The sequence below is a fragment of the Capra hircus genome, chromosome 25, assembly GCF_001704415.2.
Source record: "Capra hircus breed San Clemente chromosome 25, ASM170441v1, whole genome shotgun sequence".
NCBI lineage: Eukaryota > Metazoa > Chordata > Mammalia > Artiodactyla > Bovidae > Capra > Capra hircus.
The window spans coordinates 6392768-6419450 of record NC_030832.1 but is presented as its reverse complement, the minus strand read 5'-3'; the positions used below and the strand labels follow the sequence as shown (position 1 = coordinate 6419450).

The window sequence follows — 26683 nt, the reverse complement described above, 5'->3', positions numbered from 1 at the left end:
GGTGGTTTGAGATGTTTTCCTCTTGAGCAAGGGCAGAAATGCATTGTCCTGAAGGGGTCTGCAATACACAGCAAACATCCTCCCTTGCCCCAAATGCCACTTGGTAACCCAGAGAGAAGTGTGTAACATACTCATACATTCTGTTCTCAGTGTGGAAGTCATCATGAGGGATACTTCAGAAGTCTAATAGCTCCAGAGAAGATTCAAAGCCAGAATCAAATGCTGTAGTCCCACTTCCGGGAATGATTAGTGATCGGCGAGGAGGTGATGATTAAGGGAGAAACAAACAAAATGTCCATTCTCCATCAACTCATTTTAATTACAATAAATTAAACCACCCAAGTAATTCTCAAATAATTCCTATGCATCTCACCCCGCATGGGAGTTATTCCAGAGAGAATGAAAGAAGAACATTCACTCTTCACTTGAAAACTAAATTTGCCTTTGTCATGAAATTTATCTTACTGATTCAAGTGGTCCACTGTAGCAGGTCAGCAGCAAAGACACAGGAGCCATGCTGAGGCAAATATGGTTTGTTGACACATATTCCCCAGTTAAATTCCTTAGTAGATTCTGAGGTGGAGACATTTTCTTGTAAGAGGCCAAACTCTACTTACCATTTGTATAAGGGTTGACAGTCTTTTTATTTGTCATTACACGTGCTGTGGCATTATTTACCTATGTACATAGAAAACTCAAATCAGCACATATTCCAGGGCCAGTCCACAGTTCAATTAGTTGCATGCATTATGACTGTGATTACTTATTAAAAAACAAAAAACAAAAACTAAAATGCATTTTAATTTATAAAAGGCAGTAGGTGCATAACAAAATCATACATTTTTATAATTACATTTACTTCATAGCCGTTTTAACTTAACAAATCATTTCAATAAAGCAATGTCATATCATTTAAAAGTTTAATAAGGAGACAGTAAAAGCAAATTAAAAGGAAAAAACTGCATAATTGAAGATTGAAAAGCATGCGTGTACTCCATGGTAACACAGAAACAATAAATATTTTTTTAAACATAAAATAAGGTTCATATGAAGGAACATGCAGTGGAGGGGAAGAGGGGAGAGACAAGGTACAAGGGAACATAAATGTCAAAAAAAGGACAAACAAGTTTTAGCCGTATGCAACACTTTAAGGGGGAAGAACCGTCGGGGAAGCAACATCTAGCATTCAACACTTGGAACAAGAGCCTTTTACATCGCAAGAATTAACAAAATCATTCAAGCTTTAAAGTCACAGCTAACAAAAGGATAAAAGAGAGGGTGCATTGTTTAACACAATATGGAGTTAACAATCTGAGTAAGATGTGCACTGGTCATATCTCAATCCAGTCAGTGCCTCCCAGGCCAGCTTAGAACGTACACTCAGTTACAGGCGTACCAATATCCAAAAAAATAGAGCATCAAGAAAACTTAATACAACAAGTCAAAAAAATTCACGTGGTATATATATGTATAGAGATATATCAGCACTAAATACGTGAAACGGCAGATGGATTTCACCACTTACCATTCACCACCATCGCCAGCATGGGTTTGTATACAGTTACCATGGTTACTGAGAGTTTGGTGAGGGGCCTAAGGATTATCGTCGAGGGTGGGGGGAAATGAAAGGCAAAATATGCAACATCTTACTCCAAAGACTAAAGCATTTTTAACTGGTATTTTCTTTTTTTTAAGTTTTAACAAATACGACCCTATGGTCATTTTGAGGGAGAGCCAGTGGTAGAAAGAGTAGATTCTGAGTATCGGAATTTCAGCGTTTTTTTGTTTTTTTTTTCCATGAAGAAAGGCCAGATATTGAACAGGAAATCCTGTTTGGTTATTCATGTTGTTTGCAAAAGAATACAAAGATTGAAACTGGCTTCTTAAAAAGAAAAAAAAAATGAAAGGTTTCATGACAAAGACCTCTCATTTTTTTTTCCCCCAACAACTGTTCTCTTAAATGCTATTCATTTCACAATTTGGTTTAATTTGCACACCACTGTGGATCCCTCATCAGCCCTGCAGTGGAAAGAAAAAGAAAGGAAAAGAAAAAGAAAAGAAAAACAGAAAACTACTCTATAATTTGTTTTGCAACACTCTCTCCACTGCCTGGAATCTACTGCACCCATTGGTTATAAGACATGAAAAATAAAATAAGAATTAAAAAAAAAACACCTTTCAGATTAACCTTTCTTTTGTCTCACTTTTGCCATCCACCTTTCAGCAGTAATAAGAGTAACATAATAAAGGAAAATTAAAAAAAAAAAGTAAGGCCAGTTTTCCTTTTTATATATAAATATATATATATAAACAATGAGAAGGGAATAGGGTCACATACAAGACACAATGATGCATCTGAAACAACAAATGAGCGTGAAGCAGACACTTATCGAAAAGATGAAAAGGAAAATATTTTGGACATGCACCTCGATTTTACGGCCCTCTACCACGGTGCCGTGTAATTTCTCCCTCGCCCTGTCCGCATCGGCACTATTTTCGAAAGTTACGAAACCAAATCCCTACATGCAGGAGGGAGAAGGGAAAACAACATGCAGATTATTATTTTCAGTCAACGACCACTGCGGAACGTTCTCTCGCTTTAATTTCTATTTCTTGTCCTGGCTTCCGTTCTGTAACATGCAAATTAGAGAAATTATAAGAGTACTAAAATGTGCAATAAGTAAGCGACAAATGTGAACGAGATTTTTGTTTTCTGTCACCCGTTAGCTGTCACCCCTGAAGAATTCAAAGAATGATACCCAAAATACCTTTCTAAATGTCACTACAGAAGAAAAGAAATCTAACGGAAAGAAAATGAGATCAAAATAAATGTACAGTGTCTTCACAGAGAAGAAAATGAAATAACGAGGGAGAAAAAAAAAAGGGAACCACTTTCTTGACATGCAAATTAAGAAGAAAAGAAAAGAAAAAGTGTGCACAAAATTCAACAATGAATGCCAGAGTCTTCTAACGTTGCCTACAGTCATGCTGTGTGGTTTTAAGACCATCTCTTCTCCATGCAGTTTTAGGGTTATTCAAATTTGTCACGTCTACAGCCTTTATGTCTCAAAAAATAAAAATTAGAAGCCTAAAAAAAAAAAAAAGGGAAAGACCTTTTTTTTTTTTAATAAATCTGAAACTCTTGGCTCTAAATCAACAAAATAATCCCATGAAATGAATAGAAATAAACACCCATTGATTGCTAATGCAAACAGGTCAAGTAACATTTTTATATCCCCTCCCTCCCCCTTCAAATGCCATAAGTGCTTCTGAAACTGTCAGCTTTTTGGACTGCTTTACTAACCCCAACCAGAAATGTGTATACATATGGTACAGTTCTAAGACCTTATGCTGATACCCATTTATCAAATCAACAGGTAGAAAATTTAAAACCTCCTCTAATAGAACAGTATTTACAGTAACACTCAAGGTACTTCTTTTACTGATTAATAACAAATGCACTCTTTTCTGCACCACTGGTATATTTTGCTTTAATATTTCAGCCTCAAAAAGATAAAAAAAACAACCCCCCTACACATCACATTGTCAAAATCCATCCTTTTTCTTCACTGACACTGTTCCTAAGAAGAGTACAGAAAATATGACACATTATTTTTAAAACCCCTAAAAATATTTGTACATCTTGTTCAGAAATATACACCAACCATTTGAAACCATTCCAGTGTAAATCTGCCCAGCTCTTTCTGGTCTTCACAGTATAAACAGGGTAAAATAATGCGATGTGCCAAGACTGCTCTTTGTGTTAGGTAATCTTTACATAAAGGAAAATGTTGGTGTTAAACTTAGCTAGAGTGGTAGGACAGTCAGTCTTATTAATAAAACAAACAATTACAAATCTCAGCTGGTCATAACCAACTCGTTAACTCTCAATTCCTCATTAGGTCATGAAAGAAATCTCTGAAACTCAGGGTTTGGGAGAGCTGCTTCAGTTTCGGAGAGCTGTTTCAGTTTCACAGAGCTGTTACCCAGGGTTCCAACAAGGGAGAACTTTCCAATATTATGATGGGCTCCTCCATAGAGGATAACGGCTATGGATATAGTCAAGTTAGATTAGAGGTGGTGATCTGATAGAGGAAAAAAAAAAATTCTTCACTTGGGGGATTAGACTGAATTACCTATTTCTTATAGTGAGGATCTGTGATAAGGACAGATCTGAATTATTTGACTAATCTAAGATTATAAGCTTAGAAAGACCCTACTTAGTCCTGCTCATCACTGATGGGATTAGCCACATTTGGTACACAAACATATATGCTGATTCATTTTGAAATAACAGCACTTCAATAGGCCAAAAAAATAAAATCTGGGGGCTTGGTACTATTTGTTGCCTCTGATTTGGCCACTGGGTCTCAGATTGAGTTATACATCAGAAAGAACTGGGGGGCATATGAAACATTCAGATTTCTAAGCCCTGACACGTTTCTTGGATCAGAATCCCAGAATGGAGCCCATAAATCTGTTTGCCGAAAAAGTTACCTATGTGGCCCAGCAATTGGGTTTCCATGGCTTCTTCTGTCACTAAGCAGTGTCTGACTCTTTGCAACTCCATGGGCGGCACCATGCCAGGCTCCCCTATCTGTCACTATCTCTCGGAGTTCACTCAAATTCATGTCCATTGAACTGGTAATGCTACCTAAACATCTCATCCTCTGCCGCCCCCTTCTCCTTTGGCCTTCAACCTTTCCCAGCATCAGGGTCTTTTCCAATGAGTTGGCTCTTTGCATCAAGTGGCCAGAGTATTGGGCCTTCAGCTTCAGGGTTAATTTCCCTTAGGATTGACTGGATTGATCTCCTTGCAGTCCAAGGGACTCTCAAGAGTCTTCTCGAGCACCATAGCTGGAAAGCATCAATTCTTCAGTGCTCAGCCTTCTTTATGGTCCAGCTATCACATCTGTACATAACTACTGGAAAAACCATAACTTTGACTATACAGAATTACATGGCCAGTTTCTATAGAGCAGTTTAGGAAGGGGAGTGAGCTTTTGTGGTGAATATCTACTTGACTCGGTGATTCAGATCTTAAATGTAGGAATCAGCCAAAATCACACAGAAATGTTCTCCTCCTGACCTCTAAGACCGAGGCTCTAGCATCCTGAGCCATGCCATACATTTAATAAATAATTAGGGAAACTAGGACTGTGACTCTATCTGGGACAATTCTCTCTCTTGCCTAAGAAAGGAAATTTACAGTCCAATGTGATATACCAATGGAGGATTTGGGGGCATCATTGCTGCTAATGGGTCCTAACAGTCATTGTCACCGCAGTGCTAGGAAGAAGTGAACACTTGACCCATTTGAATAACACAATCCCCACAAGTGGAGTCAGAATGATTCCAATCTAAATCCTGGGCAAACCACATTGGCCTAAAATCTGCATCTGTATACGAGGAAGAGATGAAAGTAGAAATAGAAATCTCTTCTGAATCCCAAGTTCATAAACTAAAGAGGAATTCTACTCCATTTTCACTTTGCTTTCAAGTAAAAATAATATATTGATTCTTTTTTATTATTATTCTTACTCTTATTATTTTCTGCTAAACATTTTTTTTCTGAGTGGTTCAATATATCTCATTTCAACCTGCTGAGAAGCCTAGCTGAAATTTGGCAAAGCTGGGTTCATGAAGACCTTGCTGCAGAAACAGTCACCCAAATGCCAAAGGGCAGTTCCTACCTGTCCCATGGGACCATCCTACCTCCACCCAGCCAAGAAGGCATGTGACATCCTTGGATCAGAAGATAGCCAGGTGCTTATCTGGGGACCCACACCGTGGCCAGGCAGACGGTCACCTGGCCATTTTCAGGCACCCACTCCAGCAGGCACGGGTGCTGGCAACTTTGAAACTAGGTGGCAACAAAGCTCGTTTCTTTCGCCCTGCCTCTTGGTCAGTGGGCTTCCTTGGTGGCTCAGATGGTAAAGAATCTGCCTGCAATGTGGAAGACCTGGGTTCGATCCCTGGGTTGGGAAGGTCCCCTGGAGAAGGGAATGACTACCCACTCCAGTATTCTTGCTTGGAGAATTCCATGGACAGAGGCTACAAGTCCATGGGATTGCAGAGTCAGACATGACTGAGCGACTAACACTCTCACTTCATGGTCAGTATCCTGTCTGTGGCAAAATGCAATACTTAGAATACTCTTAAAATTACTCTGAATATTTTTTTTTAAATCTCAGTTTCAAAAAGAAGCACCTTTTGGATTTGGCTTGGAGAACACAGGATCTGAGTATGCTGTAAGGATCCCATATCGAGGATGCAGGGGAGGCTACATTGGGCAGGGAGGAGCCAGTTGGAAGAGAGATGCTACTTCCCAATGTTTACCTTCGGTGGTGGTGGGGGGGAGGTGGCTGAAAGAAGGCACAGTCTTGCAGAAGATATCTGTGATGATTGTGCCCTGTGATGGGAAGGCGTGACCCCTAGGCAGATAATGGCAACCCTAACGTGGACCAGCCATGATTTATTCATTTTTCCATCTTTTTATGAAACACATTCTGGCCTTCCTGTATCCCAGTTATTTTTCTCTTTTTAGTTGTCTGGGCTATGTTTTTGCAGTAACACACATACAACATTTAGCGTGCAAATCAAGGCTTTGAAGCACCCAGGATGGATGCTGCACTGACTTTTCATCTTACAGGAAAACTCAACTCCTCCAGTTTCTGGTACAGAGAGCTCCTATCACCTAGAAGAGGAGGAGCTGTTGATTAAGGGTCTGAAGACTCAATTTCCTGTGGGACTTAGGACTTTAAAGCACACTTGTTCCCAATCACCTTTCTCCACATAGCCCCTTCTCCCTAGAAAACCATCTTTTTTCCTTCCCTCCCCTGGAGCATGTCTTACTTATCTTTCTCTCCCAGCTGAAATGCCCCTTCTTGCCAGAAGCCCTCCTGGCTTTCAACAAGATGGGTCTGCCTACTTGGAGTCTCAGCAGCCTCTCATTCACCAGGGAACACAGCAAACTGTACCACACTTGTTTGTCTTAAGGATTTGTCTCTCAGATACTCAGGGCAGTCTGAGGACAGGAAGCACTTCTGTCTGTCTCACATCCGATTCACTAGCCTTGTACTGGAGTGAAACCAAGACTGTGTTTCTTGTCTTAGTCGCCAAGTCCTGTCTGATGCTTTTGCAACCCCGTGGACTGTAGCCCGCCAGGCTCCTCTGTCCTTGGGGTTTCGCAGGCAAGGATACTGGGAATGGGTTGCCATTCCTTTCTCCAGGCGATCTTTCTGACCCAGGGATCAAACCCTCGATTCTTGCCTTGGCAGGAGGATTCTTTACCACTGGGCCACCAGGGAAGCCCAAGCCAGTAGCACAGACACCACTGAATCACAGAGCAGACTGCACATTTCCCAGGTCTATGAAAACACAACCATCTCTGTCTATCCCCCCAGAGAAAAGGTTTCAGATGTAAACACAATGTTTCAAAATCTCCTAAAAGGAAACTTGAATGATAGGATCTCTCACCCCCGAAATGCCAGCTCATTGCATTTTCAAAGTCTGCCCAGATCCTTTTAAAATGTGATTTCTTTGTTTACTTGCTATCCGCATACACATGAACTTGTACATTATATATTCTCAGGATAATATAGATATTGCCTATATATGGACAGGTGTACATGCACGCATGCACACAAACACAAACACACACACACACACCAACCACCCCCAGAACACACAGCCATCCTCACTCTGCATCGAGTGACTGTCCCAGGGAAGGTCCCCAAAGACGATGGCCTGAAAGTGAGCTCCTAGCTCGTCAGGGCTCTCCCATTTCCTGGCTGCTTCTCCACCATCAAATGGTGAAAATGAGGTCATTCCAGCGGTGTAGGCTTCTTGACCATTGAAATGGAAATGTCCCTTTCCATAAGACTTTTCCCATTAAGGATAACATCAAGTTCTGGACAAGGGCATGGCAACCTACTCCAGTATTCTTGCCTGGAGAATTCCACAGACAGAGAAATCTGGCAAGCTACAGTCCAGGGGGGTCACAGAGAGTCGGAGTTGAATATCTTTCAATTACAAAAGATATTCCTGTGTGGGCTGCCATCTTCATTCAGCAGGTCCCAACTGCAGTGTCTCCAGGACACTCCAGTGGTACCGGTCAGCTCCGACACCTGCAAGACTGGTTCTTTCAGCAAACCCACTGAGAGAGGCTATTTTTAATGTTTCTTCACGGAAAAAAAAAAAGCAGCTTCACAGCTTCACAAAATGAGTCTCTGGATGTGGCAAACTTGAATGGTCTTATTCCTAAAGCCCCAGAGACAGGCTCATCACAGGAATGACGGAAGAAATCTTAAAAATAGCATCACCACTGTACTTTCAGAATAACAAATGATATTCTTCTAATGTCCTCAAACAACTCTGGGAAAAAAAAAAATTAAAGTTTCCTCCAACTGGCAAAAGTCACAAAACAAAATACACATGAAATATGAATTTAGGAAAGAAAACTTTAAACGCAGTAGTGCTTTGGACTCAGGAGTAAAAGAAAGTTGGCCAACTTTCCATGTCATCTTCTACAATTTCACCCAGAGTACATCTGTCATAAGTGAAAGGGATCAGGCACATTTTTCTCTTAATGTACGTAGCTTTGGACATGTAGAAAAAGTCCCTGTAATGGTTTTTCATACCAGAGCAGAAAAAGAGTTAACTTATTTTCCCCCAGCCTGGAGGTCAAACTACTGACAGATTATATGGATTACTGTAAATATCTGAAATTAGAGCAGAAAGATGAGGTCCTTAAAGTAGCAGAACTTCAGAGTGTAATGAATTGATTTTTTTTTTTTTTCTACTCATCCAGCATATCACAACACCATTCTGGATGTGGCAAAGAGAATACTGGCATTTTCTTTCTTCAATTCAATCAGCATTCTCCTATTCAGTTAATACAATTCAGTTAACATTAAGTCAGTTAATATAAAACCTATGCAGGCTGCCCAAGGAATCATAAATGATTGTTTTGCGGGGAGGTGGTGGTTCCTATACCCAGAAGACTGGCTTTTGCACCGCCCCCCCTTAGGTAAAACCCATTCTTCTTTATTATACCACATGACGTATGAAACTTTAGCTTCCTGACCAGGAATGAAACCCGCTGCCCCTGCAGTTCAAGTGCAGAGTTGTAACCACTGGACCGCCCAGGAAGTCCCAAAACATGTTTCTCTAAGTAACACTTCTGGATACTGGCTTGTCCCAAACAGTCTCTGTAAGGAAAGCTCTGGGGCTAAACCTGCAGTCTCTCTGTGTGTGGGAATGAATTTCTCTCCATTTTTACTTTCACAGTCTAGGGAAGTGAGAAGGAAGCTGAACGTTCCTGGGGAACCAGAAGCCAGGCGGAGTTACTGGATATGTTCACTTCCTAGGTTCTGATGTCAATATCCAAGTCTTTGGCAGCACCCTTTTGGTTCAACTGGTAAAGAATCAGCCTGCAATGCGGGAGACCTGGGTTCGATCCCTGGGTTGGGAAGATTCCCTGGGGAAGGGAAAGGCTAACCACTTCAGCATTCAGGCCTGGAGAATTCCATGAACTGTATAGTCCATGGGGTCGCAAAGAGTCGGACACAACTGAGTGACTTTCACTTCTTTTCACCTTCCTCACAGCAGCTGCTGTTCTGCCCAGCGCACCACTTTCCCTGCGTTTTCCGTGAGTGCAAGTAGAAACAGGACACTTGAGCCACCGTGAAATCCCAGTGGGCACAGGGGTAGTCTGTATTCACATGAAGCCTGGGCGTGTGTTGAGAATAAGGAGACAAAGGATTTGTAACTTTAACCATAGCCCTGGGAGGCTTGTTACAACACAGATTGCTGGGCCCCAATATCAGAGGATCTGATTCAATAGGTCTGGGCTGCACCCTGAGACTCTGTATTTCCAGATGTTGCTGCTGGTGTGAGCACTGGTCTTAGATGATCACTGACACAGAAGATGCTTTACAAGAGTTTGGCGGCTTTTTTTTTTTTTCCTCTATCAATATGTTTACATTTTGAAGATGCTGGAGTTTACCCATATAGCCTCTGATATTTAAAAAAAAAAGAATTTTTTTAAATGTGAACCATTCTTAAAGTCTTTATTGAATTTGCTACAATATTGCTTGTTTTATGCTTTGTTTTTTCTTGGCCATGAGGCATGGTGGGATCTTAGTTCCCTGATCAGGGATTGGAAGGTGAAGTCTTAACCAATAGACCACCAAGGAAATCCCTCACCTCTAATTTTTACTAACACTGTTACTTGTAAGAAAAACCTACTTAAAAATTCGTTTCCTAGGAAAAACTAACTCAGAGCAATGGCAAATTGCAAAATGTGGTTGTATACACAGACCAATGGATTAAATTTTATTCAAAAGGTTGGTGTATATGAGATTTTCTCCCCTACAACCCAGGAAAATAACTGCACTTTATTAATACAGAATAATCACATATTTACCTGCTCATGAGACTATGAACTCACTTTTTAATATAAAGAACATAATTATCACTGAAAAACAAAAATGTAGCAACAGCATTATTTTTTTAAGCATGGGTAGTTTTCCTCTGGAAACTTGATATATAGACATCTATAAAACAGCAATTTTCAAATACCCCCTTATACATTTTAAATTGATTCCAGTGTATTCCCCACCATTTTGGAAACGGGGGTGGGGTGGGGGGGATGGTCCCTAAAGGAATTCCCACGGAAGTGTATTTTCACAACGTGCTGATTAAAACAGTGCAGTTGTTTCCCCGTATTTATAACAAGCATTTCAAAATAAAACTAAACAATTCTAAAGTTAATTAAGTTGCTTACCTTTGAGCCTCGCTCATTAAAAATAATTTCAACATCTAAGATTTTACCAAATTGCTGCAAAAAAATAGAAATAGTTTATAAGCAAGAAGAGAAACAGAGTCAATCAGGTTATGCATGGGTAATTGTTCCCCGAGTCAGAATTTTTCTCTCTTTTAATATCAAGGATATTCATTTGATGTTTTCCTATCATTAAATGATGCACTTGAACCAAGAGAAAATACAACTGTATGTATTACTTCCATATTATGGCATAACCCATCATATGAGATATTGTAATTAGGGACCCAGTACCAAGTATGTAAGCAAGAGGTTAATTCTAGTTTTCTTTCTTGATGGATGACTGATTGCTTTCCAAGGCACTGAGCAGCAAGCATTAAAAACAGCTAGTATATACAATGGTCCTTCTAGGCTGTGTCACCAGCCACTGGGTAAAACATCCTTAGTGAAGTGGGATTTTGATAACTTAAAATATCCAACTAAAATGAGATGCTTAGGATTTTGGACCTTGGTTTCATAAAAGCCAGGAGTAGCCAGGCCATATAAGAGAAGTAAAGATAAAAGGAATACCCATTACACAGACACCCTTTACAAGCAAGAAACCACTGTAGCTGTCTATCCTCAGGTTGAAATGTCCTTCTTGCAAGATGATTCTCCATATTGTTAAACAAGCACATAGGTTTTAGACAATTAGCATGAATAGGCTTTCTGAACAATGCAAGAAACTCAACGTACTCAAACCTAGAAACAACATTTCAGATGACAAAGTTTCCCCAATAAACTACAGATGTTCCATTAAATTTCAGACTTCTCAGGATAAGTATACCATGCACAATGGTACTTTAATTGATGGCTCAGCCAGTAAAGAACATTTCTGCAAGGCAGGGGGCAGACCCAAGTTCAGTTTCTGGGTCGGGAAGACGCCCTGGAGAAGGAAATGGCAACCCACTCCAGGATTCTTGCCTAGGAAATCCCGTGGACAGAGGAGCCCGGCGGGCTACAGTCTATGGGGTCACAAGAGTTGGATATAAGTTAGACTAAACCACCACCACTGCACAATGGTGGTCATACTTAAATTTACTAAAATATTTGCTATCTGAAATCACATGCAACTGCTGTGTCTTGTATTTTGTAACTTAATACAACTAGTGACTGACTATTTCCTGTAGTCCTCCTGACAAATACACAGCAAGAAATCTGTGATTCATACTTAAAAAAAAAAATGAGAACAAGGACCTTGAACCAGAAGCATCTGATAATCCCAAATCCAGTCCCCTGAGGCTGGAATTCTTTCCGTTTTCTTAGAGTGCATGAAGTTGAGTGGGCATTTTCTGAGCATGGTGTGTTCTACATAAAGGCAGCTACGAGAGGGTGGCATAAAAGTAAGTGACGAGGCCCAGGGGAAAATCAGATAGAAATTTTACCCTGATGCAGAATTAAGAGCAAATGCCTGTTTTAGGGATTAAAATACCTGTAAAGAACTACAGAAAGTAATATTTCCAGGCTCTTTTTCCCTGATTTGGAACTTTCCTTAAAAAGCAGAGACATCACTTTGCCGACAAAGGTCCATCTAGTCAAAGCTATATAGCTAGACAGCATCACCGGCTCAATGGACATGAATTTGAGCATGCTCTGGGAGACAGTGGAGGACAGGGTGCCTGGCGTGCTGCAGTCCATGGGGTCGCAAAGAGCCGGAAATGGCTGAGCAACTGAACAACAACAGCAACGTTTTTGCTTTTGCAGCCTGGGTATTTTTAGTACATCTTTTATTACCCTAGGAAATTCTGTATTCTGTCTCTCTCCCCTGGGTGGAAAGCCTTACGCAGCTTCTGTGTCACAGAGGACAGGGTGATAGGGTAGGAGGGGCAGGAGAGAAAGGGAACAAGCAATTAGAACCCAGAGAACCGGGGGCAGCTTGCCTGACCGATGTGCCCCACTCAGAGGGTACTGAGAGACCCAGACTGTAAGTGCCAAGAAGATCTTACTGAGATTCAAAAAAAAGAAGAATATACAGATACTATCCTTTGGAACATACAAATAAATCTACACTCCCTCAGAAAGAGAAAAACGCCGACTTCAGTTGAATATAAATAGCTTAAAACCTTGAAATGAAAGTAGTTCTGACTATGAGAAAAAGAAATCCAAAGCTTAAGTCATCCTGAGCCACAGAAAGGTGCCCATCCCTCAGGATATGTACTCAGCTTGGGGATTACAGACTTGAATTTTTCTTACTGAGCTTCTTATTGTGCTTCTCGACTTCAGGGAGAAGGAGAGAAAGAAACCAAGAAGAGAAGGCTTAACCAGGAGAGAAGACAGCAGGTCTCCATGGCTAGCATGCCCTACAGACACACCAGGAAACACGCAACTCCCTCACTCTGCGATCAGTGGACACTTAGGAATTCTTTTGGTGAAGACAAGATGGTTCTACTGCTTTTACCATGCCCTAGATTTGGGCAGAGAAAACTGTTAAAAAGAGAAGATGATTTTCAGATTTGAGAAATGCAAGATTTGCGTTTAAAGGCAAAGTGAATTCCATGGTTAAAAAAAAAAATCCTTTAGCTTTGCGACTCTCTGAGAAGCCATCATTCTGATATGACCCCCTTAGGATATTCAGTCCACACAGATGCTACCATGTATATTTCAGGCCTAAGAGACAGGAAGCACACATATTTATGGATAGAGAAACTTGGAAAGGACTTCCTCTAAAACCAACAAGCAAATGTCATCCACAGAACCTTCTCGAAGCAGTCAACACAAACGCATTTCCTTTAAAATAAGTTCTGGTTGAAGAGATCACTTGGTCTCAGGTGGTGATGGGCGAACTGTGAGTTTCTCTGGAATGAGGAGAGATGCATCAAATAGTTAACATCTTCCATTTGTTGGAGGTTATAGTTCTGCTGAAGAGCTCAAAGATACTGCTATGCGTATCCCTTATGAGGAAACCAAGACCTGCCCCAAAGCTACACTATGGTTTCTTCACTGATCCTTCCTTTTCTTGGCCTCCCCTCCCTTTCTTGATGCACAACTGTTTGAACCTGCCCATCGGAGAAGGGGACGCAGAAAGCCTTTTGTGCCTAGAAACCTCATGGGGTCCTGCTTGGTTTCCACCATGCTCCTTACACATGGGAAATATCCACCTCATAACTATATTAAGTCAACGCCAGTAAACGGGGATTGGGAATATGTGGATGAGTGGAATAAATACGAGAAAGAAAGAAAGAAAAAAGATCTGATTGAGATACACGTATGCTCAATTGCTCAGTTGTGTCTGATTCTTTGTGACCCCATGGACTGTAGCCCCACCAGGCTCCTCTGTCCATGGTGTTCTCCAGGCAAGATTCCTGGACTGGGCTGTCATGCCTTCCTCCAAGAGATCTTTCTGATTCAGGGATCGAACCCAAGTCTTCTGTGTCTTCCGCACTGGCAGGAAGATTCTTTAACACTGAGCCACCTGGGAAGCTGCCGGCTGAGCCAGCACCAATCAAAGAGTGATCTCCGCATGTGTCATTCCCTAAACGGAACAACGGCACCGCATGCCCTGAAATGTCTCCAACGTTTGTCTCTTTGGCAGTTGCCACGGGGTGGAAGTTTCTCAAAGCCAGTGAAACAAGCCGTAAGAAGAATGCTGATGTAAGCCCCCTTTCTAAGGCAGTTGTGTACTATATTTATAGTATCAACAGTTTAATTGGGAAGTTTGGTACTAATGATGTAAACACAGCTGGCACATTTTCAATTTAAATAGACACGACTCATTCGCAGACATAACTAGGATCTATTTGCCCAACACCGGCATTCAGCCGTGTTCAACAAAAGTCTCAGTTTCCACCGGAGGGGTCTCGACAGATGCTTCAAGGTTAAAATCCAGGAGCTTGTAGGCACACACTTGGGCCAAGACGTACCGCCCATGTTTAGACCGGCTCAGATCAAATGACATTTCTCTGAAAACCTTTGAAAGGTGTTCAACGGATACAGCATAAAACATGAAAGTAAGCTTAGTCCAAAGAATGAGCATGAAAGCGAAGAAAAGGCAACACCCTAGTTTTCATTTTTTCTATATTCATTTAATTTTTTTAAATTTCCATTTCTTTTATTTATTTTTTTTTTGAAAGGTTTTTTTTTTTTTTTTTTTTAACTTTACAATATTGTATTGGTTTTGTTTTCTTAGGGCCGTCTTCACGTTTCGGATGTGGGAACAGGAGGAGGCACCCTGCCATGTCTGAAAATATCTGTTTTGTCATTTAAAAAGTCATCATAAGAGCCCCTTCTCCTTCTTCTTCTACTTTTAATGCAAGTTTCTTCTGAGTGTTCTGAAAGCCACGTAACCTGTCTTTGGTGACAACAGAGACTTCGGTGGGTCATATTCATGCCCAGAAGGCCTGTATTTTGATAATGAAAGCAGGACTGTCACACGGACAAGCATGAGGTAAAATCTGAACCCAGGACTCCCTGAGTAGCTGTTACTGAAGACAGCTCTAGGATACAACGGCTCGTCTCGGTGGTCTAAATCTAGAACCACTTCCGCGTGCAAGCATGTCTGCTCAATCACTTCAATCGTGTCTGACTCTTTGTGACCCCATGGACTATAGCCCTCCAGGCTCCTCTTGTCCATGGGATTCTCCAGGCAAGAATACTGTAGTGGGTTGCTACACCCTCCTCCAGGGGATCTTCCCGACCCAGGGATCGAACTCACATCTCCTGTGTCTCCTGCATTGCCAGCAGGTTCTTGACCCATCGAGCTACCCGGGAAGCCCATAACTATCTCTCTCACTCACAAATGCTTACTTTTAAATGCTAGGTTCACCTGAGCTTTTTATTCAAGACCAAGACATGATTAATGTGCTGGCAATCCATACAATGCTTGCATCAGCCCATGGAGAATTCAAATGGAAAGGAAAGGCATGCTCTTTTGCGACCTCTGACATGTTCAAGAAGAAGGCAGCAGGGCCAGAATCCACATCCTTTCCAGTGAAACCTCCAGCACCAAGGCCCCTGAGAATATAAGAGATCCATTCTTTCACATGCCAATTGATCTTTTAAAAAAGACTCTGGATTCTGCACTTCCCTGGGTGGTCCAGTGGTTAAGAATCCGCCTGCCAATGCAGGGGACATGGGTTCGATCCCTAGTCAGGGAAGACCTCACATGCCACGGGGCAACTAAGCCCACGTGCCCCAGCTACTGAAGCCCACATGCCCTACAGCCCGTGCTCTGCAACAGGAGAGGCCACCACAAGGAGATACCAGGACACCCCTGGTTGCCACAGCTGGAGAAAGCCCACGCGCAGCCACGAAGACCTAGAGTAGCCAAAAATGAATAACGGAAGATGCTCTGGCCTCTGCTTTGGATGTAGTGGCCACCAAATTTTTTGACCAAGGGATGTTCCATCTGAAAGGGTAACCCTAGGAAATCTAAGATGATCTGGATGGTTTCATGCCAAATACTGGAACACGTTTCATCTGAAAGAGGAGGACGTAGAGGATACAAAGTGAACTGCGGAAGAAGGGAAATCAGGATTGTGACAAGGAGGCACCAAAGCCACCGTTTAAAATGAAACACTGAGGCACCTGCGGTAACCGATAGGCATGTAGGGGTTGCAAACATCACGGCTGAACGATGCATGGATACAGAACCTGTTCAGAGCATTGCCGGGTGTCAGGGACTTTGGGAAAGAAAGTCTCTTTACTCTTGTGCTGTGGTTTTGGTTTGCAGTCCCCACGGCCATACAGAACAAAAGAGACCAAGAAGAAAAATGCAAACAAATCTTCGTGAGAGTTTTTCTCTGCTGTCTCTCCCCTCGTAGCCTCTGCTACAAGGAACTAGGGCAAAATAGAGCAAGAAAAGGAGAGATGACATCTCACATCCCAGTGATGTGGAAAACAGCTGATTGGGATTAAAATGCAATTTCTTGGAGTAACTGTGACCTGAAAGAGGAAACCAAGCTTAATTCTCTCAGCTGGAGAGTGGGGAGCCAGTCAGAATGTTTAAAGATGCCTTTTCACGTGATTCATGTTGGTAAATGTAGCACCCATGCAGAGCGGGGTGGCCACCACTGACGTCTGCCCAGGAAGAATAGATCTTGCAGGATTAAAATTCCATGTCTTCAGAATGGTGGTTGTCAACCAAGAAGGCCTCAGAGTTATCGCAGAGTCCAGGAATCTGTAGGTGCTGGATGATTGTTACAGAAGTGTGTGCGCAGAAGCATGCTCAGTCGTGTCTGACTCTTTGCGACCCTGTGGACTGTAGCCTACCAGGCTTCTCTGTCCATGGAATTTTCCCAGCAAGAATACTGGAATGGGTGGTCACAAAGCCCACCAAAAAATCCTGCATACTTTTAAAAATGGGCGCAGAGGCAGCTTGTGAGGAACTGAATTAATTTCAGGATGACTGTGTGCTGCATTTCCTGAACGGATAGATGGATCCTGAGTGTATCCATCATCTTGTCAAATCGACATCTTGTCAGTTGCTTGAAAATTCTGACTTTTACAAACAGTAGCTCTGAAACTAGTAGATTCTGATCAAGGTTTGACAACTGGTAGCGCGACCATTCTTTTGGCAAGACTTTGCTCTGTACCACCTCTCCTGCACCACCCAGTAAGAACAGAGAGGCTCAGATATTCATGCACGTAGGATCTGGTTTTGGCATCTAGCTCTGAATATTTTGAATGCCTTTGCAGTGGAGACCGCTGGTCACTTTCAAGATAATCAAGAAGACCAGAGAGCGCATAGCCATCCTCCGGGGTGGGAGTCGGGGTCTACTGCAATGAGCGACACCCGAAAAGAGCACAGGATGGTCATTAAGAGGACCGAATTCCAAGTCAACATCCCAGTGACACTTGATGAGTTAAGACAGACTGAAGAGCGAGACGACTTTCGAACCAGACCTGACAAAAGGGATCTAATTCCTCAGGCTGCCCATCATTCAAACCTGGTCTCCTCACTTCACACACACTTAACCTCGACTTTAACTCTGAATGCTCTGCACTTTTCAAAGTCATCTTTGACCTGAAATTGCCCGAGGGTATCTCTGCTCTGCAAGAGTTAGAGGCTCAACTCAAGGTTATTACCAAATGAGAGAGATAAAAGAGCACAAGCTGACCTTTTCCACTGAAATGTCAGGATTCAGGCCTGGGTATCTTAACTATGAGGACACTTTTTGGCTTTTGTGTCCGATGCATACTTGATAAACATCATGCATGCTAAAGAAAACATGCGCGTTCACCCCACCATCGCGGAATGATGACACAGAGCTGGTGTTATCATATGGACAATGAGGTCTACCTGGCCCAGACTAGACTTGGAAAGTTGAGCCTCTTCTTATTCCTTTTGCCATCTCTGCACCCATCCAAAAGCTCTTAGAGGGGGACTCTCTGGGCAGCCAACCTTTACTCCAAGTAGAACGTTAAGAATGTAGTTTTGTTCATTGAATCCACAGACATTTCCCACCAATGCTGGGCCGACATAGACAAAGGGACTGTGACTGTATTTGCAAAAAATGAATGCTATCCAAGCTCTGTCATAGCTTTGTCCTTTGGTGGAACTGAGCCCAAAGAGGTGGCAAGCTCATCCCTTCCCAAGGTGGATGGTGCAAAGGTCATTCCAAAAAGAGAATCAGGGTCACAGTGTCCCCTGAGCAAGTGACTCTATCATTCCTTTTCTCTGGGTTGGTGGTGGCTTCTGCCTTGCTTGCTGTTCCGCCATGGTGCTTGGGCAAGACTGTCATTTGTGGCATATAATCTTATAAGTTAAATCTCTGAATCCTCACCATGGATTCCAGAAGAACGTATATGGCAGGATACAAGTCAGACTCTGAAATCTGCAGTGGTTTTGTTTTAAGGAGGCTTTATGCAGAACTAATTATTCTCTACAATCACCTCTGAGATTTAGATGCTCAGTACCTGGGAAAGAGCAAGGTCTGCAGAAATATGTTATGAGTCACTCTTCCCAATAATTTGGCAATCACCATAGGGAGAAAAAGTAAGATGACCCGTAACTATGTTAGCTGTCACATGGGTCCCCAGGCTCTTGACGGGGGATCAGCAATGAGCTTGTTTCAAGCCCCTGGGAGCCTATTTTCCATTTGACATACAAGTTACTAACTTGAAGAAGTACCATTGGTCCAAGTGCAAACATGGTGAACATAGCAGAAAAGTTTATACTAAAATCATGGAGATCCTGGCCAAGGAATACCCACAGATAGGATCTAAAATGCCTTCCCCCAACCCCTGCTCACTTCGTATTATGAATACCAAGAAATTACATGAGGAGGGGAGGGCTCTGGGGACCCCAGAGCGGCCACTGCAGAGGAGAAGAAAGGCAGTACTTACGCCAAACATTTGTCGGAGGTCCGGATCCCGGAACCGGAAGGGGATGTTGGAGACATGCAGCCTCTTGGGCTGGGACTTGTTTTCCGTGTTTTCAGAAGGCTGTGTCTGGGGCTGGCCATCCGTGGGCGCTGCGTCATCTGTCTGCTAAAAGAACAAGAGCAAAGCAAAGAGGCTCTGAGTGGACCTGGGCGTGCTTTCCATAAATATATGTATAGGCATAGAGTAGCTTTAGTGTTGTGTTAGTTTCCGCTGTACCACAAAGTGAATCAGCTATACATATACATATATCCCCACTTTTTAGGATTTCCTTCCCATTTAGGTCACCACAGAGCACTGAGTAGAGTTCCCTGAGCTATACAGTAGGTTCTCATTAGTTATCTAGGTTATGCATATCATCAATAGCGTATTATGATGCCTGGCATCAACAGTGCATATACGTCAATTCCAGTCTCCCAACTCACCCCTCCCTGCACCGTCCCCACTTGGTATCCGTACGTTTGTTCTCTACGTCTGTGTCCCTACTCCTGCTTTGCAAATATGTTCGTCTATACCATTTTTTCTAGATTCCACATATATCCAGTGTGCTTTTGCTCCCTCAAAATGGTAGAAAAATGCCAGAACAAAGGAATAATACAGCAAGAAACTGCTGAATCATTCATTCATCCAGCAAAGATTTCTTGAAAGACCACTGAGTGGCCATCAGAGATCCAGGATTCAGCCATGAGCAAAGGAGCAGAGATCCTCACTATCACGGATCTAATTCTTACCAGGGAAGAATCAGACAGACAACAAACTAAAGAAATACAGAGCTGGAGGAAGGCGATAAGAGGGAGGGGGATAAAGTAAGGGCAAGGACTCGCTGGGACTGAGGGGCAGGCAGTTTCAGTAGGTAATTAGAGAAAGCTGCATCTAGAAAGGAGAATCCTTCTTTCATCCAGGCTGTTCAAAATCGTAAAATATGCCTACTTAATTGCCAAGGCTGTACAGATAAAAACATTAGTAAATCTCATAAAATATTTGAAAAGGCTGTTTGGTATTCTGAAGTCCAAGTAAGTATCTGATGGACTTGAACTTTTTCAAGGTTTTAATTTTTCCTTTCTTGATTTTGCAGACCTGTGTTGTTCATGACAGTTGGCCCCATGTGGCTCTTTAAACGGAAATGAATTAAAATTAAATCAAATGGGAAATTCAGCCCCTCCCTCACAGCAGCCACATTTTTGAGTGTTTAGAGGCCACACGTGGCTGTGGCTTCCATGTTGGACAACGAAGACACACAGTGCCTATATTAGAAAGTCATATTGGCTCAAGTTGGTGTTGACAATGGCATTATCAGTATAATTAGTATAATTTGTTACTCTGACTCCCACTCAGTCCCATCCTCCAAGGAAAAGCCTGGATAACATGATATTACAATGATACCCCCACTGAGGCAGGAACCAGGAGAAAAGTCACAGTAACATTTGATTTAATCATCTAGGCCACTTCCATATGCTCAGTTCTAGAGTTTCAACATTTCAGAGATGCTTCTAGATGCTTTCTCTGCAATTAGCATGTACTGCCTCTAGGTGGCAGTAGACGCCGTTCACATGAGACGTCTGCTTCGCTAAAACATGATGGAAAATCCGTGAAAAGGCCATCAAACTTAGGAAGGAGAGATCGTCCCCTTGTACAGGAGCAACTTAGACGCATACAACTAGGACAAAACTACTAACATGGACAGAATCAGTGACTTTCTCATCAACCCTTGTCCTTATCGACAGGTTTCATTGAAATCTCCTTCCTAACACACACTGAATTGTGTTTGTAAGGTAAGACATTCTGGTAGTTGGCCTACTATGCCTCCAAGCTTCTTTGGTATCCAAAGCCCTACCAGATACTTTCTTCAACTTCCAAGGGTTGTGTCAAGAAGATAATGCACTTGGTCATATTCCTAATGCTGCTGGATCTAATAAAAAGGATGAAAAATGAGTAGTAAGAATGCTGTTGTTCAGTCGCTAAGTCATGTCTGACTCTTTGGGACCCCAAGGACAGCTGATTCCAGGCTCCTCTGTCCTCCACTGTCTCCCAAAGTTTGCGCAAATTTATATCCATTGAGTTAGATAATAACAATGGTGCATACCGTATAAGGCTCTGTGACAACCAAACACAGTTCCCAGCACAAGATAGAATCAATAAGTGGAAGACAAGGCATTTTTCAGAATGATGGTGATTTTTACAAAAAATGTCAAAGTGAGAGTGAGAGTGAGAGTGAAAGTCGCTCAGTTGTGTCCGCCTCCTTGCGACCCCATGGAATAGTCCATGGAGTTCTCCAGGCCAGAATACTCGAGTGGGTAGCTGTTCCCTTCTCCAGGAGATCCTCCCAACCCAGGGACTGAATCCAGGTCTCCCACATTGCAGGTGGATTCTTTACCAGCTGAGCCACCAGGGAGGCCCCAAAAATGTCAAAGGAGAGGTGTAAAAAGCCTCATTAAGGAAACATGAAGGGAAGGTTCCCATTTGCTTGGTCAACACATCTTTCCTGAGCAACTACTATCCACTAGGCACATAAGTTCATCCTCCAAAGCATGCACAGTGTCTAGCTTAGTAGAAGAGAAGGAGGCAGAAAAGGCAATGGTTGAACAGACTATTAAGAGGGTCAGAGTGACCCTCAGGGGGTTGTCACTCTAAACCGTATGGCTGGTGGTTCCTCAGGCTTGCTGAGTCTGGAGGTTACGCTTTTAGTGGGACATCTCTAAGAGAAAAGGTGATGCTGCACCAGTGGAGCGCAAAGTATGTGCCAAGATGCAGAGAGGCGAATTCTGGATTTAGGGGACTGAGCAGGAGACAGACAGGCTCCAAGCTAGGCATGTACAGCTAGCCTCCTTTTTACATCTCCTGAGGAAGGGGGCAGGTGGGCTTCAGGCTAGATATTTACAACCAGCCTCCTGTGTGCACTTTAAAATAGGAAACAACAGCCAAACAATAGCCAAACTTTGTCTCCTGGGGACATTAACAGCTATGGCAAGGACAGAGAGGGACTAAACCCAATTTGAGCAAAGGATCAAGAGGTCACATATTTTCCATCCTTGGGGCAAGGGAGACACTACACATGCCCAGAAAGGCTCCTTGGAGGTTGAAATGGAGGGGGTACCACCCCATAATATGTGATGCCAAGCACCCCCCACCACCCCAGCCCCGCACTGGCCTCTAGGAAAAATCTATCTTGGGAAAAAGTTTCACAGGCATGTTGGGGAGGGTCCTAGGCAGGTCAGGAGTGGGAAAAGAAACGAGAGAACTGGCCAAAGGTAAACAAAGATCTGGCAGAAATGCCCTACATAAATGGCTTAACTGCCTCTTTAATGCACTCCTCATTAGGGGGGACGCCGACACCCTTTCCCTTTGGGTGTGTATCTCTGCCTTGCTTCTGTCTTAACAAACTGCTTCTCTGTGTGCTCTCCAACTTGGTTGTGCCGTGTCTCTAATCATAAATTTTGTACCTCTTTCTACAGTTTTTGCCTCCTTGAGAAATGCATTTTTCAATGGGGCAAGGGCCCGGGAAATTTTGCTTCTAGCCTCTAGCCCCTGGGGACTAGTGGCTAGGAGTCATGGTTTTCATCCAGGCTACCCAGTTTAATTCCTGGGCAGGGCACTAAGATCTCACTTTAACTCACACCTCACTGGCACTCCTTTGAGATTGGGACTGCAGGCAGACCTCCATGTCACTGGTCGGAGGGAGCGTGCATGACGGAAGGGCGGGAGAGGACCCAGCAGAGGGAGGCAGGGGGGGAACCTAAAGAACCCTGAGGGTAGATCAAGAGGATACAATTTTTCCTTAAGGACCATAGCAGGGCGGTGGCATGACCAGCATGAGACACAGGCTGAGCCATGCTGGAGAAATGACAAACGTCTGCCTCCTGGCTGGCTGACTCACCGACTGAAGGGGTGAATGCGTTAGGAGTCAAGGAAGAAACCAGTGAAGGGAGGAGTGAGCTGTCTCCTTTGCTCCCCCCAAGTGAGAGGAACAATATTACAACTTTGACACTTGTAACCTGGATATGTATATATTTATTTATAGGTTTTGGCTGTGCCAGGTCTTCCTGGGGCTTCCCAGGTGGTGCAGTGGTAAAGAATCTGCCTGCCGAGGCAGGAGACACAAGAGACATGGGTTCAATAACCTGGGTCAAGAAGATCTCCTGGAGGAGGAAATAGCAACCCATTCTAATACTCTTGCCTGGAGAATCCCATGGACAGAGGAGCTGTAGCCCGCCAGGCACCTCTGTCCATGGGATCACAAAGACTCAGACATGACTAAGCAAGTGAGCACACATACATGCACAATATGAGGTCTGGAGACACAGCCACGAGACAGAAATGACCTTGAATCGTGAGACTGTCACTTTCCGAGGGGCTGGGGGGTCTTACTGGTCAAACACAAGACTCTTCAGTTTGCAGAAGCAGCACGCTAGTTCTCAGGCCTTCAACCCACTTTTCCCCTTCAGTCAGAAGCTGCTGTTCAAATGCAAATGAAAACCTGCTCCTTCTCCTCCCAAGAAGGAAACTTAAGATTTGGATTTGTGTGTAACTGTTGGATGTTTCAGTTTAATAAACCTAATTAGGAATTACAGAGATTACGATTAAACATATTAAATGATTAACAGCATTATGCTGCTCATGTGAAAATTTAAATTAATCATCTTTAGTCAAACAGGACTTTGGAGAAATCTTTGTGTTGTTTCCTTTGATAAAAACACGCAACGCTCAATTGATCACTGTGCGCTGGGCACAAATACGAAAAATGCTCAGAAACAGCTGCGCCGGCATACCTGTGTGTTAAAAGTAATTTTTAAAGATAACACAGAAACAAAGAAAAAAACTAAACCAAAAAGTTATTTCAGATATCATAGGGAGCTTCTCTGGTGGCTCAGTGGTAAAAGAAGCTGCCTTCATGAGACATGGCTCCGATCCCTGGGTCGGGAAGATCCCCTGCAGAAGGAAATCGCAACCCACTCCAGGATTCTTGCCTGGAGAATCTCACAGGACAGAGGAGCCTGGTGGGCTATAGCTCATGGTGTTGCAAGGAGCTGGACATGACTTAGTGACTCAACAACAGGGGCATGGAAAAGGAAAGGGAAGAGGGAGGGTATCAGTATCCAGAGGCTGATGAAGAAGCATAAGGAGGCAATCTAAAAGACTGAGCAGGCCCGCTTGTATGTTGTGATGTGATGAGGACTATATGGAGTACGAGGCAAACAAAAGAAGCTACGACAAAGCCGCGATCTCGCAAGCGGTCAGAGCTATGGGAATGACCTGTATTGACCCCTCATCTTGAGTATTTCAGGCTGTGACGTTTCCTTTTTGCTGGGAACTTTCAGGGAAAACATATTCAGCGCATACTCGGAGTTTCATATCCCTGTATTGGTCTCCTAAGCAATTACCCAAAACCTAGTGACTTAAAGCAACAGCAGTGGACTCTCAGTTGCAAGGGCCAGAAAAGTACAGCGAAGATGCCCCCAGGGTCCCGCTCTGGCCAGAGACCCCCAGGGGGATGTCCTTCCTTGTTCTTCCAGCCACTGGTGGCTTCTTGGCTCGCCTGAGCTGCACTGCCAGAGTCTCTCATCTCTGTTTGGCTTTCTTCCCTCTGAGTGTCTGAGATTCAAGTCTCCCTCGGCGTTTTTTCTTCTTATAAGGACATTAAGGGCACTGGATTTAGAGCTCACACTAAATTGAGGCTGATCTGGTCTTGAGATCCTTAACCTAATTGCATCTGTAAAGACCTTTTATTTTTCCAAATAAGGTCACATCCCCAGGTTTACGAAGGTCAGAACATGGACACATATTTGAAGGCCTTCGTTCAACCCACGAAGTCCCCTGCTAAGCAAACAGATGGGAAATGCTCGGAAAATGAGTAACTGTTATCAAGAATTATCAAGGCGCAGTTGTACTTTTTAAGCAGTCCTGGTGGTATGAGGCTCTCAAAAGGGCTGGCCGCAACCCAGATGCAGAAGAAAGGAGAATGCCCCCACCAGAGCTGTCCCCGGGTTCTCAGCTATCACACTGGTCAGTCTGATGAGTTCTCACTTCTCAGATGGCTCAGTAGTAAAGAACCTGCCTGCCAATGCAGGAGACGTGGGTTCAATCCCTGGGTCAGGAAGATCCCCTGAAGAAGGAAATGGCAACCCACTCTAGGATTCTTGCCTGGGAAATCTCACAGACAGGAGCCTGGAGGGCCACAATACATGGGATTACAACAGTCACACATGACTTATGACTTAATACTTTGGCCACCTGATGTGAAGAGCTGACTCATTTGAAAAGACCCTGATGCTGGGAAAGATTGAAAGCAGGAGAAGGGGATGACAGAGGATGAGATAATTGGATGGCATCACCGACTCAATGAGTTTGAGTAAACTCTGGGAGTCGGTGATGGACAGGGAGGCCTGGCCTGCTGCAGTCCATGGGGTCCCAAAGAGTTAGACATGACTGAGTGACTAAATTGAACTGAACAGCAAAATGAAAAGAGATTCGAGCTTTCCCTTCAAACACAAGCTCCAAGACCCCTTTCTGTACTCGCCCCTGAATGCAGTGATGACCTTCAGCTGGGCTGAGAAGCCTCCAGAAAGGCCACCAGCACTTGAAAGATGAAGACCTGCCTGCAGGTTCCTCACACAGATGGACAAGCATCCCTGAGGAGTCCACTAAAGCCTATGGCAAAAGCACAGGGTGAGATTTCTAAAGACAAAAATAAAGCAATGTGAAAAAGCTACAAGACTCACTAACGGAGTGAACCATCTAGAACATGTCTTTTTGAAAGGCAGGATCTACCAGGCTTCCGGTTACATTCCCCAAGGCTGCTTCGTGTCAAAGCTTAGTGGGAATTAATCACTGAAAGAAGAACTCTTGATTTATCCGTGTCTGATTTTTTTAAAGTCACTTTGGCTCTAAAGTGAGACCCAGCTGAATTAGAAATGTACCTCGTAACCATGTCTGGAAGATCAGAAGGTGGAACTTAAAAACCAAGCAAATTAATACTGTTCCACTTGCTCAGAGATGGAAGGAAATTGAGATGAGTAAGGATGTTAGTGGTGTAGGCAGAATGGCTGGGGTGTTGTCCCTCTCAGAACCTTCCAGGCCAGACACTCACCCTGATTTAAGAGATGCTGCCTTGACCCCCTGTCTCCTGGTATTCCCCCATTTTGCTCACGAGCCTCTTAGCGTGCCCTTCAACACTCAGTACATTCCTTAGTCTTCACACCTGTTTATCTGTCCCCTTGCCTGGATAATTCTCTCCCCACAACATTGTGGGTCAACTATCCTTCAGCAAAAAAATAAATAAATAAGTAAATAAATAAAGCAGCTGCGTCAGCATCTCCTCTCTTCATGCCTATTGTTCTTGCGCAACACACACCACTTCTTGCTTTTACATTACATGCTTCTGTTAATTTCTATAATCTGTCTTCTCTTCCAGAATGCACAGCACATGAGAACAGGGAAGGCAGAACCTCTATGCACCTACCTCTTACCTCTTAGAGCAGAGTTTCTCTACAACAGAACTGTTGACACTGGGGGTTCCTTAATTCTGTGATGTGGGGATCACCT

At 43.3% G+C, this 26683-nt stretch overlaps 1 protein-coding gene across 7 annotated transcripts in view; it reads right to left on the bottom strand.

The window, feature by feature from the left end:
- RBFOX1 (RNA binding protein, fox-1 homolog 1) overlaps positions 1-26683 on the bottom strand; it is a 1098419-nt gene that overhangs the window by 122482 nt on the left and 949254 nt on the right. For all 7 annotated transcript variants that reach the window (XM_018040930.1, XM_018040927.1, XM_018040928.1 and 4 more), the window contains 4 exons: positions 19109-19252; positions 10790-10843; positions 2427-2519; positions 618-678 (listed from right to left, as the gene is read on the bottom strand). In XM_018040930.1, the coding sequence (XP_017896419.1) occupies positions 618-678; positions 2427-2519; positions 10790-10843; positions 19109-19252 (352 nt within the window). The remainder of the gene's footprint in view (positions 1-617; positions 679-2426; positions 2520-10789; positions 10844-19108; positions 19253-26683) is intronic.